The 19,676-nt window shown below is 36.5% G+C and overlaps 1 protein-coding gene across 3 annotated transcripts in view; it reads right to left on the minus strand.

The window, feature by feature from the left end:
• The window catches only part of UNC13B (unc-13 homolog B), a 242,061-nt gene that overhangs the window by 145,178 nt on the left and 77,207 nt on the right, over positions 1 to 19,676 (minus strand). For all 3 annotated transcript variants that reach the window (XM_007111577.3, XM_028493840.1, XM_028493841.2), the window contains exons 6-7: positions 10,471 to 10,544; positions 4,748 to 4,805 (exon numbers count right to left, since the gene is read on the minus strand). In XM_007111577.3, the coding sequence (XP_007111639.1) occupies positions 4,748 to 4,805; positions 10,471 to 10,544 (132 nt within the window). The remainder of the gene's footprint in view (positions 1 to 4,747; positions 4,806 to 10,470; positions 10,545 to 19,676) is intronic.

Here is a 19,676-nt window from a genome sequence, read left to right on the forward strand (position 1 = left end):
AAAGACACAGACTGGCTGAATGGATACAAAAACAAGACCCATATATATGCTGTCTACAAGAGACCCACTTCAGACCTAGGGAAACATACAGACTGAAAGTGACAGGATGGAAAAAGACACTCCATGCAAATGGAAATCAAAAAAGGCTGGAATAGCAATTCTCGTATCAGATAAAATAGACTTTAAAATAAAGAGATAAGGAGGGACACTACATAATGATTAAAGGATCAATCTGAGAAGAAGATATAACAATTATAAATGTTTACGCACCCAATGTAGGAGCACCTCAATATATAAGGCAAATGCTAACAACCACGAAAGAAGAAATCAAGAGTAACACAATAACAGTAGGGGACTTTAACACCCCACTTACACCAATGGACAGATCATCCAAACAGAAAATAAATAAGGAAAAACAGGCTTTAAATGACACAATAGACCAGACAGATCTAACTGATATTTATAGAACATTCCACCCAAAAGTGTCAGAATACACTTCCTTCTCAAATGTACATGGAACATTCTCCAGGATAGATCACATCTTGGGTCACAAATCAAGCGTTGGAAAATTTAAGAAAAACTGAAATTGTATCAAGCATCTTTTCTGACCACAACGCTATGAGAGTGGAAATGAATTACAGGAAAAAAACTGCAAAAAACACAAATACATGGAGGCTAAACAGTGCACTACTAAACAACCAAGAGATCACTGAAGAAATAAAAAAAATACATAGAAACAAATGACAATGAAAACACAATGACTCAAAACCTATGAGACCAAGCAAAAGCAGTTCTAAGAGGGAAGTTTATAGCAATTCAATCTCACCTCAAGAAACAAGAAAAATCTCAAATAAACAATCTAAACCTACACTTAAAACAACTAGAGAAAGAAGAACAAAGAAAACCCAAAGTCAGTAGAAGGAAAGAAATCATAAAGATCAGAGCAGAAATAAATGAAATAGAAACAAAGAAAACAATAGCAAAGATCAATAAAACTAAAAGCTGGTTCTTTAAGAAGATAAACAAAATTGATAAACCATTAGCCACACTCATCAGGAAAAAGAGGGAGAGGACTCAAATCAATAAAATTAGAAATGAAAGAGGAGAAATCACAACTGACACTGTAGAAATACAAAGGATTATAAAAGACTACTACAAATAACTGTATGCCAATAAAATGGACAACCATGAAGAAATGGACAAATTCTTGGAAAGGTACAATTTTCCAGGACTGAACCAGGAAGAATTAGAAAATATAAACAGACCTATCACAAACACTGAAATTGAAACTGTAATTAAAAATCTTCCAACAAACAAAAGTCCAGGACCGGATGGCTTCACAGGTGAATTCTATCAAACATTTAGAGAAGAGCTAACACCGATACTTCTCAAACTCTTCCAAAAAATTGCAGAGGGAGAAACACTCCCAAATTCATTCTACAAAGCCACCATCATCCTGACACCAAAACCAGAAAAAAGGAATTCAATACCTATTTATGATAAAAACTCTCCAGAAAATGGGCATAGAGAGAACCTACCTCAACATAATAAAGGCCAAATATGACAAACCCACAGCAAGCATCATATTCAATGGTGAAAAGCTGAAAGCATTTCCACTAGGATCAGGAACAAGACAAGGATGTCCACTCTCACCATTCTTATTCAACATAGTTTTGGAAGTCCTAGCCACAGAAATCAGAGAAGAAAAAGAAATAAAAGGAATACAAACTGGAAAAGAAGAAGTAAAACTGTCCCTATTTGCTGATGACATGACATGATACTATACATAGAAAATCCTAAAGATGCCACCAGAAAACTACTAGAACTAATCAGTGGATTTGGTAAGGTTGCAGGATACAAAATTAATGCACAGAAATCTCTGGCATTCCTATACACCAACAACGAAAAATCAGAAAGAGAAATTAAGGAAACACTCCCATTTACCACTGCAACAAAAAGAATAAAATACCTAGGATTAAACCTGCCTAAGGAGGCAAAAGACTTGTACTCAGAAAGCTATAAAACACTGATGAAAGAGATCAAAGATGACATAAACAGATGGAGATATATACCATGTTCTTGGATTGGAAGAATCAATATTGTGAAAATGACTGTACTACCCAAAGCAATCTACAGAGTCAATGCAATCCCTATCAAACTACCAACGGCATTCTTCACAGAATTAGAACAAAAAATCTTACAGTTCGTATGGAAACATAAAAGACCCCGAATAGCCAATGCAATGTTGAGAAAGAAAAACAGAGTTGGAGGAATCAGCCTCCCTGACTTCAAACTATACCACAAAGCTACAGTAATCAAGACAGTATGGTACTGGCACAAAAACAGAAATACAGATCAATGGAACAGGATAGAAAGCCCAGAGATAAACCTATACACATAATGGGCACCTAATTTACAACAAAGGAGGTAAGAACATACAATGGAGGAAAGACAGCCTTTTCAAAAACTCGTGCTGGGAAAACTGGACAGCTACATGTAAAAGAATGAAATTAGAACACTACCTAACACCATACACAAAAATAAACTCAAAATGGATTAAAGACTTAAATATAAGACCAGACAGTATAAAACTTTTAGAGGAAAACATAGGAAAAACACCCTTTGACATAAACCACAGCAAGATCTTTTTTGAAAAATGGTTCTGATGAACCTAGGGGCAGGACAGGAATAAAGATGCAGCCGTAGAGAACGGACTTGAGGACACGGTGGGGAAGGAGAAGCTGGGACGAAGTGAGAGAGTAGCATTGACATATATACACTACCAAATGTAAAATAGATAACTAGTGGGAAGCAGCTGCATTGCACAGGGAGATCAGCTCGGTGCTTTGTGACCACCTAGAGGGGTGGGATAGGGAGGGTGGGAGGGAGGCTCAAGAGGGAGGGGATATGGGGACATGTGTGTGCATATGGTTGATTCACTTTGTTGTGCCACAGAAGCTAACATGGTATTATGAAGCAATTATAGTCCAATAAAGATCTATTTTTAAAATGGTAAAAAAATACATATATATATTAGGGAGTAGTCAAAAGACAGGAACAGTCTATGCATATAAAAACAAATTAGCTGGTAAACATATAAAAAATGTAAGAGAATTAATACAGTTGCTGATTATTATAGCCTCTTATTTCCTCCTGCCCTCTAGGCATTTGCTCTTTAATTACTTGAACTACATTTCATCAAATGGACCCAGGAAGGAATGGCAAGAGAAATCTCAATTGTTCCATTTCACTTCTCATTAGCAGTCCTGGAAAAAGATTTAAAAGATTAAAAACTCAAAATTAGCTCATTACAATGAGTTTTGGAAATGACCTATAGACTTTAATTCACAACTTGGTCTTCAATTCAGATTCTTGTGGTCTCCCATGACCCTAAATATTTGATAAATCCTAGTTCCTAAATGGCAAAAACAAAAGTAATGAGTCATAAGAAAAATAGGTTTTCTTTAAATAAAGAAAAAGTGTTGACCTCTGCCAGTGGTCTTACTTTTATCAGGAAAGTAAGTAGCCAATAGAATGGAAGGTAACCAATGGATTTATAAACCATGAATGGAGGTTTTCCTTTTCAGAAACAATATGAAGGAAGTAGTATAACATAGTGGTTCAATGCATAGGCTATACAGTCAGATTGTCTATATCTGAATATTTACTTCACCACTTACTACCTATGTGATCTGTGGCAAATAACTCAATCTCAGTTTCCTCATCTTAAAAATGAGGAAAACAGTAAAATCTGTCTTAGGGTTGTTGTGAAGATTAAATAAGTTAGTATATTTTAGCTCTTACAGCAGCATCTGGCATACCATAAAACCTCAAAATACATTAGCTGCTGTGGTTCTTATTATTACTAGTATTACTATGATAACTACTAGCACTATCACCATCACTATCAACCTGCAGTTGCTAAGAGTTTGGCATTGATTCAGAAACACTATAGCAAAACAAAAGAAACACAACATATGCACACCCACCCCCACAGGTTGAAAAAGTGAAAGAGAACTGATTTCAAGTCAGTCCTTCGGTATCTCTTCAAGCTGTTCTGAGAGAAGCTGAGAAGATACCAATATACCAACAATGCACGGCTCATTTCAAGAAGGAATTTGTGTGGTCTGGATAAGTTAATCTCAGAAGAAATGACAAGTTCTCTCACTCAGTTAATCGTTTATCAAACTTTACTGAGGCTTACTATACTATGTATCAGGTATTGAGCCAGACACTAGGAATACAAATGGAAGATTCTATACCTTTAAAAATTTTGCTTTCTTGTCAAAGAAATATACATAGATTATAATATATGATAGGTTATATGATGGATGTATGTACAGGGTACTATGGAAGCAGAGGAAAGATCTAAGCTAGACTGTGGAGAAGGAGGAAACAGCATGAAGATTTCCCAGAGGGGGTAACATTTAAACTGAGCCTTAAAGGATAATAACAGATAAATGGAGACAGAATGGGAGAAATCATTCCTCCAGGGGTAAAAGCGGGCAAATGGAGAAAAAAGAGTACCATTGCCCTACCTACAGCCACACAAAACCAAAAGATCTCTTCTTAAAGCTAAAGGACAGATAGCCATTGGCAGTATGGGCCTGAATAAGGTATATTTCTGGAATATCTCCTGTTTATACATACCACACCTCCAACCTCCCTAACTCAAAATAAGCCACATTTGGAGAACTGGCAGAAAGTTGTGATTAAGAAGAGATTCAAAGACAAGTTTCTCACTTACAACACTGGGCGGCAGCAGTAGGCAATGGTTTCCTCTGGCTTTCTTCTTGACTAGAATACTAGAGGCAGAAAGGAGAAAAAAAAGAAAAAACATAGTAAGAGGCCCAAGTAAAGAAGAAGGAGAAAAACAAAACAGAACAAAACAACAACAAAAAAACTATAGCTACCTATAAAAAGGTTTAGCATTTGACTGGAGTCAAATTTCTTATCAAACAGAAACAGATCATCCAGCTGCTGATTTCCCTGTGTGATCCTGACATACAGGCCAGACTATCAGATATGGCATTGGCCCAATGCAACAGGCTAAAGCAGGATAGCAGGAAGGCTGTTCTGACCAAGGCCCCTGGGCACCATTCCAGCTCTACCAGGCAGCTGTAGAAGGCTTAGCCTTAGAAGCTCAGAGGACTTAGAAAACTCAAATAATATACAGATTTCCCCATTTGGGTGGTGGAACTGAAAACCTCTCTGAGACTTGAGTTTTCTCCATCTTTAAAAAGATGAGGCTTCTTCCCTCACAAGGTCACGTGGGAAGTGAAATTACTTACATAAGCATGCAATACAACATCTGGTATTTACTAGTGTCCCCTTCCCAGTTACACTCTAACCTCCCCAACACAACCCACCACTATCACCACCAAAAAACAGAATGCTGAAGCCATAAAAAGAAAGTTCTATAAAAGGGACCCAAATTAAGTTCAAGTCTTGAAGATGGACAAGATTTGGAAAGGCAAAACAAAAAGAAAAAGGTATAAACAAATTAACACAGGTACACAGAGTCTGGAAGAAAAAATGGCTTGGTTCAGAGCCCATTGGAGGATTGGGAAAACATAACTTGGTCTAGCAACTTGCAAATATAAGTTGCAAATATGAGTTTTCATCCTGACTCTGCCATTTATTAATAAACTGTAAGATTCTGGGCAAGACAGAGCTTCTCTAACACTGAAGGAGTCATTCATTCAACAGATACTTCTTGAGTGCCTACTATGTGCAAGGCCTTGTTCCAGGCACTGGGGGAATAGAGTTTGTAATCATGGTAAAGAGTTTAGATTTTACTCTAGTCTATTGAGAAGGTATGTAAAGTTTTAAACACCAGAGGGATATGACTTCATTATACTTTAAAAATCACTCTGGCTGCTGTGTGAGAAGAACTGTACGCAACCAGAGGGGAAATAAGACTAATTATTGCAATTATCCAGATGAAAGTTGATGGTGGTTTACACATGGGTGTTAGTGGTGAAGGGCATTTCAAGTGGTTGGATACAAAATACAGAACACTTTTTGTGTATAAATATACTTTTATATATAAAGTACTTTACAAGAAACAAACTACAATACAAATATCAGAGGTAGACAGTGTTATTACTACTTCCTTTAGGGGAAGGATCAGAAGTCAAGCACAGTTTAAACAATATAATAGTATTAGTAAAACTGTCAATCATAAAAAAGGTCAAAACTTCTTAAAGGCTAAACAACCCACTCCAAAGTAACAAAGGGACTTGGTTATAATAACTATTATAAACAATGGTGATTTTTATAGGCAGTACAGAGGCACAACAGTGACTAAATCATAAAACTTTAAGCATTAAACTAGAAGAATTCAGACTTAATAGATGAGAGTAGATATTTCCAGCAGACATATTTAATGAATCTTTTTCAGGTACAAAGCAGAAAGCTGAAGACCAGCTAGAGCTTAATTAATAATATTAAGAGAGCTAAGGAAAAAAATCCATAATACCTATGTACAAGAAAATAAAAGTAGTACAAGTAAGGAAAATTATAGGCCAATCTCATTTATGAATACAGATGCAAAAATCCTAGATTACCAAACTAAATCATATGACATTTATCATAAATAAGTCTTTATATTTCTGTGTGAATATGTACATATATGTATGAATGTTGGCATATAAATTTTCATGTATCATGACTAGAAGGACTTTAAATGAAAGGACAGTTCAATATCTGAAAATCTATTCATGCAATTCACCACACAAACAGACTAAAGGAGAAAAACTACGTGATCAAACAATGCAGAAAAGATCTTGATAAAATCCCTTACTTTTTCATGACAAAATATCTTAGAAAATCAGAAGGAAAATAGAATTTCCTTAATCTGATAAAGGGTACCTGTCAAAATCTACAGCAAATATCATACTTCAAGATTTATAAGCATTCCCCTTATAGTCAGGAAAAAGACAAGGCTTCCCCACTTTCACCATTAAAAATTACACAGGATGTTTTACACAATGAATTTTTAAAAATAAGGGGTCATCAAAAACAAGGAAAGTCTGAGAAAATATTACAGCCAAGAGAAGCTTAAGGAGATATTACAACTAAATGTAACCCAGTGTCCTTTATGGGGTAATGGAACCGAAAAAACGCATGAAATAAAAACTAGGGAAATTTGAAAAAAAAACTGAGGATTTTTATTTAATAAAACAAAATAAATAGATTTTAATTTATTAACTGTAATAAATGTACCATACTAATAATTGTAATAAATGGCTCATTAACTGTAATAAATGTACCATACTAATGTAAAATGTTATTAATAAGGAAAACTAGGGGGAGTGGGCGGGTAAGATGTGATATGGAAGCCCTCTCTACAAACTGCTTAATATTTAAGTCTGTTAATAAAAACATATGTAAAAATTTCACTTAAAAAATAAGATATAAGGATTGAAAAGAGATAAAAACTTATTATTCAAAGATGCAAAAACTAAAAAACCCAAAGGAATCTCTAAACTAGTACAATTAATAAGAGTTGGTGAAAAAGATGAATATTAAAAAAAAAATTGAGCAGCATTGCCTTATATAGATAGCAATGACCTATTAGGAAGTGTAATTTTTAAATATACCATTCACAATGATTAGGAATAAACCTAACAAAAGAAGTGTAAAAACTGCACAGAGAAAATAGGGTTTCCTCCTATAAGACTTCTCATCTTTTGATGCTTAACTATATTTATTACGTTTCCTGCTTATTGTCTATCTCCTATTTGATCCAAGAGGACGTTGGTCTCTGTTTTAACTTCTGATGTATACCAAGCACCTACGACAGGGCCTGGTACATAGTGCTCAATAAGTTATCTGGTGAATAAATGACTAAATGAATGTCACCAATAAACAGACAAATGCAAATTTAAATGATAAAGCTCTAAACTCATTAGATTAGCACAAATTTTAAATCTGGCAATAACAAGTATCAGTAAGCATACAGAGCAGCAGAAAAACTGGAATATAAATTGGTATAATTATTTCAGAGAACAACTTAGCAACATCTAGTAACATTACACAGGGCACATTCCACAACAAAGCAATTCTATTTCCAGGTATATAGCCAGAGAATCTCCCATACATAAGCAGAGAGAAACATGGTCAGGGATGTTCACTGAAGCATGCATTTATAATAGTGAAAACCTAATTTTCCATGAGTAGGAAAAGTAATAAATAGTGATACATTTCCACTCCGTCAAGTGGTAGATCCCTAGGCCAGTCTTGACCCAAGAGGCTGCTGTGGATGGGAACTGTTGCACACCAGAAGAAAAAAAAAGATAGGATTCTACATTGTGTTTTTAAAATGGTTTTGCAGTGAGTATGACCAAATTTTGATAATCACTGAATCTTGGAGATAAGTGTACAGGTTTCATTTTACTAGTCCTTCAACTTTTATATTTGTTTAAAATTTTTTCATGATAAAAGTAGAAAAAAGAAAGGAAGACGCTCCCACTAACCAAAGATGAGACAAGTTTAGTATCAAAAAGAATAAAGATTGCAATGGATTTAAACACAAATATATCAAAATTCATAAATTGATAATAATATGCCACTAAAAAAAAGAAAACAACTCACTGGTCACCTTGAGAAGCTGCTTATGCAACAGCTTATTATTTTGAAAATTGCTAAAGAGAATGTTTTTCTTGCACGGACTTTATTTCAAGTGAAACAAATAGCTGATGAGGCAGACAAATCATAGATAATAAATATTGAGGAGATGATATAATTAGAAAATCATCATTGTGCAACCCTAATAAAATAATGATTATTATTTGTTGCTAAAACCATTAGGTAAAAGGCTTGTGGGATCACTTTAAAATGGATGAAATAGGCTGACACCAAGTTGAATCCACTGTGTAATTTTAACAACACTAAAAGTGAGGCAAGACATAATCTGCCTACAGAAAAAAATAAAAAGATATGTTGTGAAATCCTAATCCCCAGTACCTATGAATGTGACCTTATCTGGAAATAGAGTCTCTGCAGATGTAATCGAGTTAATCCAATGACTGGTGCCCCCACAAAAATCAATGGAAATTTGAACACAGACACAAAAAGAGATGACAACATATTGTGAAGATAGGCAGACACAACCCAGGAAGGCATGTGATAGTGGAGACAGAGACTGAAATAATGTGCTGCAGATGTAATCGAGTTAATCCAATGACTGGTGCCCCCACAAAAATCAATGGAAATTTGAACACAGACACAAAAAGAGATGACAACATATTGTGAAGATAGGCAGACACAACCCAGGAAGGCATGTGATAGTGGAGACAAAATAATGTGTCTATAAGCCAAGGAACAGCAAAGACTGCTAGGAAGCACCAGAAAGTAGAAGAAAGGCATGGGACAGCTTCTTCCTCAAAACCTCCAGAAGGAACTGATCCCGCCAACACCTGATGTCAGAATTTTAGCCACCAGAACTGTGAGAGAATAAATTTATGTTGCTGTAAGCCACCAGTATGTGGTACTTTGTTTTGGCAGCCCTGGGAAACTAACACACTCATCAAATCACTGCATTTTGGCTTCCTGTACTAACCTGTGGATATTGATCATTAATTGACAAATCCAACGGCTCCACTTCATTACTCATCTTCTTTGCTCTCGGTAATATTTCACACTGTCAAGAATTTCTGCCTCAAAACTTTTTTTTTCCTTTGTTCCATAAACCTTTTTCTGGTTCTCCTACTCTCTCTTTCAGGCAGCTCTTTCTCAGTCTCTTTTGTTTCTCAGGATTCTACCTTTGATGTTTCCCAAGGTTTTGTCCCTGTTCTTCAATACTCTTTCTACATACTTTACCTGAGTGAGCTCTTCTATTCCTATGAATTCAATTGCTACAAATATGTTGATAAATCCAAACTCTATGCCCGACCTCATCATACCCTGAGCTTCAGATTCTCTCATGAGGTTGCTTACCAGACAAATTTTCTAATAGCCCAACATGCCCTAAAGTAAAAAAAACTTATCTTTTCCCTCCACCACCACCAACAAAAACATTCCCCATTCTTGCTGGCCCAGGTTGAGCTGACTGTGTTCTATTCTGTGCACAAAACTCATCTCTGGAAATAAGTTAGGACAGTGGGACTAAGCAATACAATAGTCTAAACATTCCTAAAAAGAGCACACAATAAGGATACATATCCAAAAATCTGGGAACAAGCAGAAAAAAAAGGCTTCTGCTCATCTGTGTAACAAAAGGACAGATTCCCTAGTAAAAGCTTGCTCCCCAACAGTCTAGAGCCAGACTAGTGCCAATTCAGCCACTTCTGGGGAACAATAGGAAGAAAACAAAAAGCAGATAGATCTTTCTAATAATAGGCAACCTTCTAGCTACGTTTTTTCTTTAATGCAGTTTAAATTCTTTCATTCTTCAACATGTTCCTGGGTCTCTCCCTTAAAGTGTCCTATAAAGATACTCTTTACATTGTAAAAAACAGTTCCTACCTCATTGTCAGTTCCCAAGGCATTGATTTGCTCCAATTTGTAGGTCCAATATCTGGCTTCCTCCTCTGGGATATCTATCACAAAAAAGAAGAAACCACATTACCAGGTTAATAATTTAATCATAGGTTTATAATACTTTATTCAATCAAACAATCTAAGTTAGAAGGGTGGTGGTGATGGACTAATTCTACTGATGGCTTGGTTCTTGCCATGAACATTATCTTGAATCTTCACAAAAACCAAAATAATATATTATTATTCCCAATGTATCAGAAGACTTAATATTGTTAAGACGTCAATACCTCCTAAAGTGATTGAAAGATTCAACACAGTTGCTATTAAAAATCCCCATTTTTTTTTACAGAAATATAAAACCCCATCCATATGGAATTTCAACACACCCCAAATACCCAAAATATTCTTGAAAAGGAAGAACAAAGCTAGAGGACTCATACTTCCTTATTTCAAAACCTACTAAAAAGCTATAGTAGGGTTTCCCTGGTGGTGCAGTGGTTAAGAATCTGCCTGCCAATGCAGGGGACACGGGTTCGAGCCCTGGCCCAGGAAGATCCCACATGCCGCGGAGCAACTAAGCCCATGCGCCACTACTACTGAGCCTGAGCTCTAGAGCCCGCGAGCCACAACTACTGAGCCCATGTGCCACAACTACCGAAGCCCATGTGCCTAGAGCCCATGCTCCGCAACAACAGAAGCCACAGCAATGAGAAGCCTGCACACCGCACTGAAGAATAGCCTCTGCCTGCCGCAACTAGAGAAAGCCACACACGGCAATGAAGAACCAAAGCAGCCAAAAATAAATAAATAAAATAAATACATTTTTTTAAAAAGCTTTAGTAAATCAAAACGGTATGCTACTGACATAAAGACAGACATATAGACCAATAAAAGAGACTAGAGAGCCCAGAAATAAGCCCTTACATATATGATCAAATGATTTTTTTCAAGGGTACCAAGAACATTCAATGGAGAAAAGCGTCCTTTCAAGAAATGGTGCTAGGACTTCCCTGGTGACGCAGTGGTTAAGAATCTGCCTGCCAATTCAGGGGACACTGGTTCAAGCCCTGGTCTGGGAAGATCTCACATGCTGCGGAGCAACTAAGCCCGTGTGCCACAACTACTGAGCCTGCGCTCTAGAGCCCGTAAGCCACAACTACTCAGCCCACGTGCCACAACTACTGAAGCCCATGCGCCTAGAGCCCGTGCTCCACAACAAGAGAAGCCACAACAACGAGAAGCCCGTGCACCACGAGGAGTAGCCCCCACTCGCCACAACTAGAGAAGGCCCGTGCGCAGCAACGAAGACCCAACGCAGCCAAAAATAAATAAATAATTAAGTAAATTTATTTTTTTTTTTAAAAGAGAAATGGTGCTGGCACTACTAAATATAAAATGGACAGAAAACAGGGACCTGCTGTATAGCACAGGGAACTATACTCAGTATTTTGTGGTAACCTATGAGGGAAAAGAATCTGAAAAAAAAACAGATGTGTGTGTATTATAACTGGATTACTTTGCTATACACCTGAAACTGACACAACATAGTGGATCAAGTATACCTCAATTAAAAATTCAAAAATAAACAAAATCTTATTTTTAAAAAAAATAAACTTTTTTTAAAAAGAGAGAGAGAAAACATAGGCACAGCAAGATCTTTTTTGATCTACCTCCTAGAATAATGAAAATAAAAACAAAAATAAACAAAAGGGACCTAATGAAACTTAAAAGCTCTCACAGCAAAGGAAACCATAAACAAAATGAAAAGACAACCCATAGAATGGGAGAAAATATTTGCAAACGAAGTGAACAAAAAGGGATTAATCTCCAAAATACACCAACAGCTCATGCAGCTCAATATCAAAAAACAAACAACCCGATCAAAAAATGGCCAGAAGATCTAAATAGACATTTCTCCAAAGAAGACATACAGATGGCCAAGAGGCACATGAAAAGATGCTCAACATCGCTAATTATTAGAGAAATGCAAATCAAAACCACAATGAGGTATCACCTCACACCAGTCAGAATGGCCATCATTAAGAAATCTACAAACAATAAATGCTGGAGAGGGTGTGGAGAAAAGGGAACCCTCCTACACTGTTGGTGGGAAAGTAACTTGGTACAGCCACTATGGAGAACAGTATAGAGGTTCCTTAAAAAACTAAAACTAGAGCTACCATATGATCCGGCAATCCCACGCCTGGGCATATACCTGGAGAAAACCATAATTCAAAAAGATATATGCACCCCAATGTTCATGGCAGCACTATTTACAATAGCCAGGACATGAACAAAATGAAAAGACAACCCATAGAATGGGAGAAAATATTTGCAAACGAAGTGAACAAAAAGGGATTAATCTCCAAAATACACCAACAGCTCATGCAGCTCAATATCAAAAAACAAACAACCCGATCAAAAAATGGCCAGAAGATCTAAATAGACATTTCTCCAAAGAAGACATACAGATGGCCAAGAGGCACATGAAAAGATGCTCAACATCGCTAATTATTAGAGAAATGCAAATCAAAACCACAATGAGGTATCACCTCACACCAGTCAGAATGGCCATCATTAAGAAATCTACAAACAATAAATGCTGGAGAGGGTGTGGAGAAAAGGGAACCCTCCTACACTGTTGGTGGGAAAGTAACTTGGTACAGCCACTATGGAGAACAGTATAGAGGTTCCTTAAAAAACTAAAACTAGAGCTACCATATGATCCGGCAATCCCACGCCTGGGCATATACCTGGAGAAAACCATAATTCAAAAAGATATATGCACCCCAATGTTCATGGCAGCACTATTTACAATAGCCAGGACATGGAAGCAACCTAAATGTCCATCGACAGATGAATGGATAAAGAAGATGCGGTACATATATACAATGGAATATTACTCAGCCATAAAAAAGAATGAAATAATGCCATTTGCAGCAAAATGGATGGACCTAGAGATTGTCATACTGAGTGAAGTAAGTCAGACAGAGAAAGACAAATATATGATATCACTTATATGTGGGATCTAAAATAAAATGGTACAAATGAACCTATTTACAAAACAGAAATAGGGTCACAGATGTAGAAAACAAACTTACGATTACTAAGGGGGGGGAGGGATAAATTGCGACATTGGGATTGACATATATATAAAATAGATAACTAATAAGGACCTACTATATAGCACAGGGAACGCTACTCAATAATCTGTAATGACCTATATGGGAAAAGAATCTAAAAAAGAGTGGATATATGTATATGTGTAACTGATTCGCTTTGCTGTACAGCAGAAACTAACACAACATTGTAAATCAACTATACTACAATAAAAATTAATTTAAGAAAAAGAAAGAAATGATGCTAGGATAACTGACTATCTACATGCACAAAATGAAGGTGGACCCTTATTTAACATCATATAGAAAAATTAACTCAAAATGGATCAAAACCTAAATGCAAGACCCAAAACTGGAAAACTCTTAGAAAAAAACATAGGGCCAAAACTGCACAACACTGGATTTAGCAGTGATTTCTTGGACAGGACACCAAAGGCACAGGCAACAACAACAAAAAAATAGACTTCATTAAAATTAAAAGCTTTACTGCCTCAAAAGACAGTATCAACAGAATGGAAAGGTAACCCACAGAATAGGAGAAAATATTTGCAAATCATATATCTGATAAGGGATTAATCCTCAGAATATATAAAGAACTCCTAAAATTCAACAATAGCAAAAACCCAATTCCAAAATGGGCAAAGGACTTGATAGATGTTTCTCCAAAGAAGATATAAAAATACCCAAAAAGCACATAAAAAGATGCTCAATCATTAGGGAAATACAAGTCAAAACTACAATGAGATACCACTTCACACCCATTGGGATGGCTACTATCAACAAAACAGGGAAAAAAAACCCAAAATAACAAGTGTTGGCGATGATGTGGAGAAATTGGAACCCTTGTTGGTGGGAGTGTAAAATGGTACAGCTACTATGGAGAACAGTATGGCGATTCTTCAAAAAATTAAAGATAGAATTACCATATGATCCAGAAATTCCACTTCTGGGTATGTACCCAAAAGAACTGAAAGCAGAATCTCAAAGAGATATTTGCATACCCATGTTCACAGCATTATTCATAATAGCTAAAATGTGGAAGCAACCTAAGCGTCCATCAATGAATGAATAGATAAGCAAAATGTGATATATACATACTAGGGAATATTATTCAGTCTTAAAAAGGGAGGAAATTTTGACATATGCTACAGCATAGATGAACCTTGAGGATATTATGCTAAGTGAAATAAGCCAGTCACAAAAAAACCAAATATTGTATGATTCCAATTAAATGACGTACTTAGAGTAGTCAAAATTGGAGATAGAAAGTAGAATGGTGGTTGCCAGGGGCTGGGGGCAGAGGGGAATGGGGAGTTATTGCTTAATGGGTATAGAGTTTCAGTTTTGCAAGATGAAAAAAGCCATGGATATGAATAGTGGTGATGGTTGCACAGCGTTATGAATGTATTCATACCACTGAACTGTATATTTTAAATGGTTGAGATAGTTAATTTTATGTTACATGTATTTTACCACAATAAAAAAAGAGTAAAGAAAAATGGTACACATACCCTCATTGTATATATTTAAGATGGACTATAACAACTTCCAAAAAAATGAAACATCTTTTAAAAACATCAAATGTGGGCTTCCCTGGTGGTGCAGTGGTTAAGAATCTACCTGCCAGTGCAGGGGACACAGGTTCGAGCCCTGGTCCGGGAAGATCCCACATGCCGCGGAACAACTAAGCCTGTGCGTCACAACTACTGAAGCCCGTGTGCTACAACTACTGAAGCCCGCACGCCTAGAGCCTGTGCTTCGCAACAAGCAAAGCCACCGCAATGAGAAGCCCGCGCACCGCAAGGAAGAGTAGCTCCCGCTCGTTGCAAGTAGAGAAAGCCCGCGCGCAACAATGAAGACCCAACGCAGACAAAAAGAAAGAAATAAAATTAAAATTAAAAAATCAAACGTACCCATATATTCAGCACAAAAGAGAAACACTGAGACAAAATATGGATCCGGTCAACTTTGGTGACATTTAAACAGGTACACTTTTTTTTTTTTTTTTTTTTTTGTGGTAGGTGGGCCTCCCCCTGCCGTGGCCTCTCCCGTTGCAGAGCACAGGCTCCAGACGCGCAGGCTCAGCGGCCATGGCTCACGGGCCCAGCCGCTCCGCGACATGTGGGATCCTCCCAGACCGGGGCGCGAACCTGGTTCTCCTGCATTGGCAGGCGGACGCGCAACCACTGCGCCACCAGTGAAGCCCTAAACAGGTACACTTTTTAGTAGTCCACATGAAGGAATCAAATACAGTCCTTTCTCCTTTGTCCCTCCTATCCAAAATTTCACCTCCTTCCTCTCAAACCTCTCTTCAGCAATTGGTGGCAATATTTCAAAGTCTTATAATAAAACCTTCAAGTAATTTACTACCTAATTTGTACAGCACTCCTCGGCCATAAAATGGGTTACTTTGCACTTGTTGAAAAGAAGTGAGAGGGGAGGAAGAGCTGCTCTGCTGCAGTCTATATAAGTTCTGATGTAGAACAAATTCACCAAGATACATTGTTAAGTAGAAAACAGCAAGGGACAGTGAATGTGTTAGAATATGCTACTATTTGTGTTTTTAATAGGGGTTGGGGGTCTACATATATGCTTATAGATTCAAAGACTGCCCCTGGAAAGATATACAAGAAAGTATTAACTGTGGTAGCCTATAAGAAAGAAAGATAACTGATTTGTGAGGGAGACCTAATTTTCCCTGAGTAACTTTTTAAACCATTGTGCATGTATTACTGCCTCACCCCTCAAAATAGTTTTAAGGAGAAAAATACAGAGCTACAAGGATGTTTATTGCAGTACTATTTATAATAGTACAAACTTTGAACAATCTAAGTACCCGACAAGAGGAGTGGTTAAATATATTACAGTTTAAATTAAAAGCCCAGGCTCTGGAGCCAAATCATCCGAGTTTCAATGCTGGCTTTACCACTTACTATCTAAATGACCTTAGGCAAAAGATTTAAATACTTTCTGCCTCTGTTTTCTCATCTCTAAAATGGAAATAATAGTTGGGTCTAACTCAAAGGATTGAAGTGAGGATTAAATGAGGTAACATTTGTAAATGCTTAGTGATATACCCACTGCACACAGTTACTGGTCAACAAATGTTATTTTTATTATTATTGTGCATTCATACAATAAAATAAAATCAACCACTGAAACACATTTTATATAACATTTATATTATAATTATGTAATTGGTAAATAAAACACATTAAAATGTAATACATATAGTGCCATTTTATAGGAAAAACTGTATATGTGTATTAAAAAAACTAAAAGAAACATAACATAAAAAACATCTCTAGTAGGTGAGATCACAAGAAATCTTTGTCCTTTTGCACACCTGTATTTTCTGAACTTACAACATAATTTTAAAAATTAAAAGTTACTATTTTTAAAAGATGATGGTATAAAATTTAATAGAATATTTCAGAGGTTTCTGAATTATCCAAAGGAAAATTCCTTTGCTGAAATATGGCATGCTGCAAGCCAAAATCTTCCTTAAGAAGGACCCTTTAAGTTTTTAAAAACTATATCCCAAACATGGTTATCATAGAGACAAAAGCTTATTAGCACACTCACATTAACTCACAAAGACACTTATCTGAGAGTTTACCTTAACATTTATTCAAAAAAAAATTCATTAGGTACCTATTATGTGCCAAGCAAACACTAGAGATACCAAAATAAACTATGCAAGTGCCCTGATGAAACAAAATCTAAATAGAAATGTATACTTCTCCCTATGACACAATACAAGTGATGCAGTTTTGAAAGAGAGGAATGTTTACTTAAAATGCAATGGGGAGTGGACTGACCAACTTCCAGCATGGCAGTGTGAGGAGCTCCACAGATCTACTTCCTAGAGAATATACTTTTAAAAAATACCATTTAAAGTCTTTAGAAATGGTCCTAAGAGCACAGAGCAAATGAAGAAACATATATTCAAGAAAATCTACTACAACTTTAAGAATAGCCAATTTCTGTTGTATTTGAACCAAGGCCCATCCCCACCCACCCCCTTCCCAATTCAACAAGACAGAAACTCCATTCCAGACTAGTACAGCTGAGAACACAGAATTAAGAATACAAGCAACTAAGCCACAAGCAAGAACTCCAATTGCTTTTCTCTTCACCTGCAACTTGGCCTACAGACACACAAGAAAGTCTTCTTTTCTATTTTTCTGAAGTAATAGTTTCTCTGAGTTTAGTTATTTCTGAGCTTACTGGAAAATCATGCCATTTTTGCTCAAATCACCATAAGGTACAAGATATAAATAGATTGAAATCATAAGACAGCAGCAACAACAATAGTATACATGAATATCAGTAAACAGTCAAAATTAAAACTGAATAAATTTAAATTAAATTAAACAAGATACCAACATTTAAAGATTGGGAAATTACAAAATGTTGGCAAAGATATTTAGAAAAGAGACACCTGAGACATAGTTGGTAAAAATATAAACTGATACAATCTTTTTTTTTTAACACAAGCAACTTGGCAGTACTAGGAAGAGTAACGATGCACATACCTTTTGACCTATTCTTTATTTAATTAATTTTTATTGGAGTATAGTTGGTTTACAATGTTGTGTTAGCTTCTACTGTACAGCAAAATGAATCAGCTATATATATACATATACCCCTCTTTTTTGGATTTCCTTCCTTTTAGGTCCCCAGAGTAGACTTCCCTGTGCTTTATGCAGTATGTTCTCATTAGTTATCTCTTATACATAGTATCAGTAGTGTATATATGTCAATCCCAATCTCCCAATTCCTCCCATCTGTCCTGCTTTCCGCCTTGGTATCCATACTGTTTGTTCTCTACGTCTGTGTCTCTATTTCTGCTTTGCAAATAAGATCATCTATACCGTTTTTCTAGATTCCACATATATGCATTAATATACGATATTTGTTTTTCTTTCTTTCTGACTTACTTCACTCCGTATGACACTCTCTAGGTCCATCCACATCTCTACAAATGACCCAATTTCGTTCCTTTTTATGGCTGAGTAATATTCCATTGTATACATGTACCACACCTTCTTCATCAATTCCTCTACTGATGGACATTTAGGTTGCTTCCGTGTCCTGGCTATTGTAAATAGTGCTGCAATGAACATTGGGGTGCGTGTGTCATTTTGAATTATGGTTTTCTCTGGGTATATGCCCAGCAGTGGGATTGGTGGGTCATAGGGTAGTTCTATTTGTAGTTTTTTAAGGAACCTCCATACTGTTCTCCATAGTGGCTATACCAATTTTCTTTCCCATCAACAGTGTAGGAAGGTTCCCTTTTCTCCACACCCTCTCCATTATTTATTGTTTGTAGATTTGACCTATTCTTTAAATTCTACTTTAAGGAATTTATCCTAGATTCATAAATGGGCATAGATAAACTGTTAGTTACAGTGGTATATCAAAAAAACTGGAAACAACCTACATGTCAATCAATAAAGGATTGCAAAACAAAAAAAGGATTGCTTAGATAACTTATGATATAAAGCAGCTGTTGAGATCAGCAAGATAGATCTTAAAGTATAACATGAAATGATGTCCAAGATAATATGCTTTAGTTTATACAATACTATCACCATATATAGTACATAGAGTATTTTGTCAAAATAAATTACTAGAGAAGAAATTTCTTGTGCCTAAACCAAGACACAAGAAAGTTAACAGTGGTTTATTTCTGGGGAATGCAAAGGAGGTCAAAAGAAGTAGGAAGAGAAACTTAACTTTTTATCCATGTACATTTCCATGCTATTTGAATTTTTATAAGGAACATGTATTTTTGCGTGATTTTTTCTTTTTTCTTTTTTTGGCTGCGTTGGGTCTTTGTTGCTGTGTCGGCTTTCTCTAGTTGTGCTGAGCCGGGGCTACTCTCTCTTTTTTTTTTTTTTTTTTTTTTTTTTTTGCAGTACGTGGGCCTCTCACTGTTTTGACCTCTCCCGTTGCGGAGCACAGGCTCTGGACGCGCAGGCTCAGCGGCCATGGCTCACGGGCCCAGCCGCTCCGCGCCATGTGGGATCCTCCTGGACCGGGGCACAAACCTGTGTCCCCTGCATC

The sequence above is a fragment of the Physeter macrocephalus genome, chromosome 9, assembly GCF_002837175.3.
Source record: "Physeter macrocephalus isolate SW-GA chromosome 9, ASM283717v5, whole genome shotgun sequence".
In the NCBI taxonomy this organism is placed as follows: domain Eukaryota; kingdom Metazoa; phylum Chordata; class Mammalia; order Artiodactyla; family Physeteridae; genus Physeter; species Physeter macrocephalus.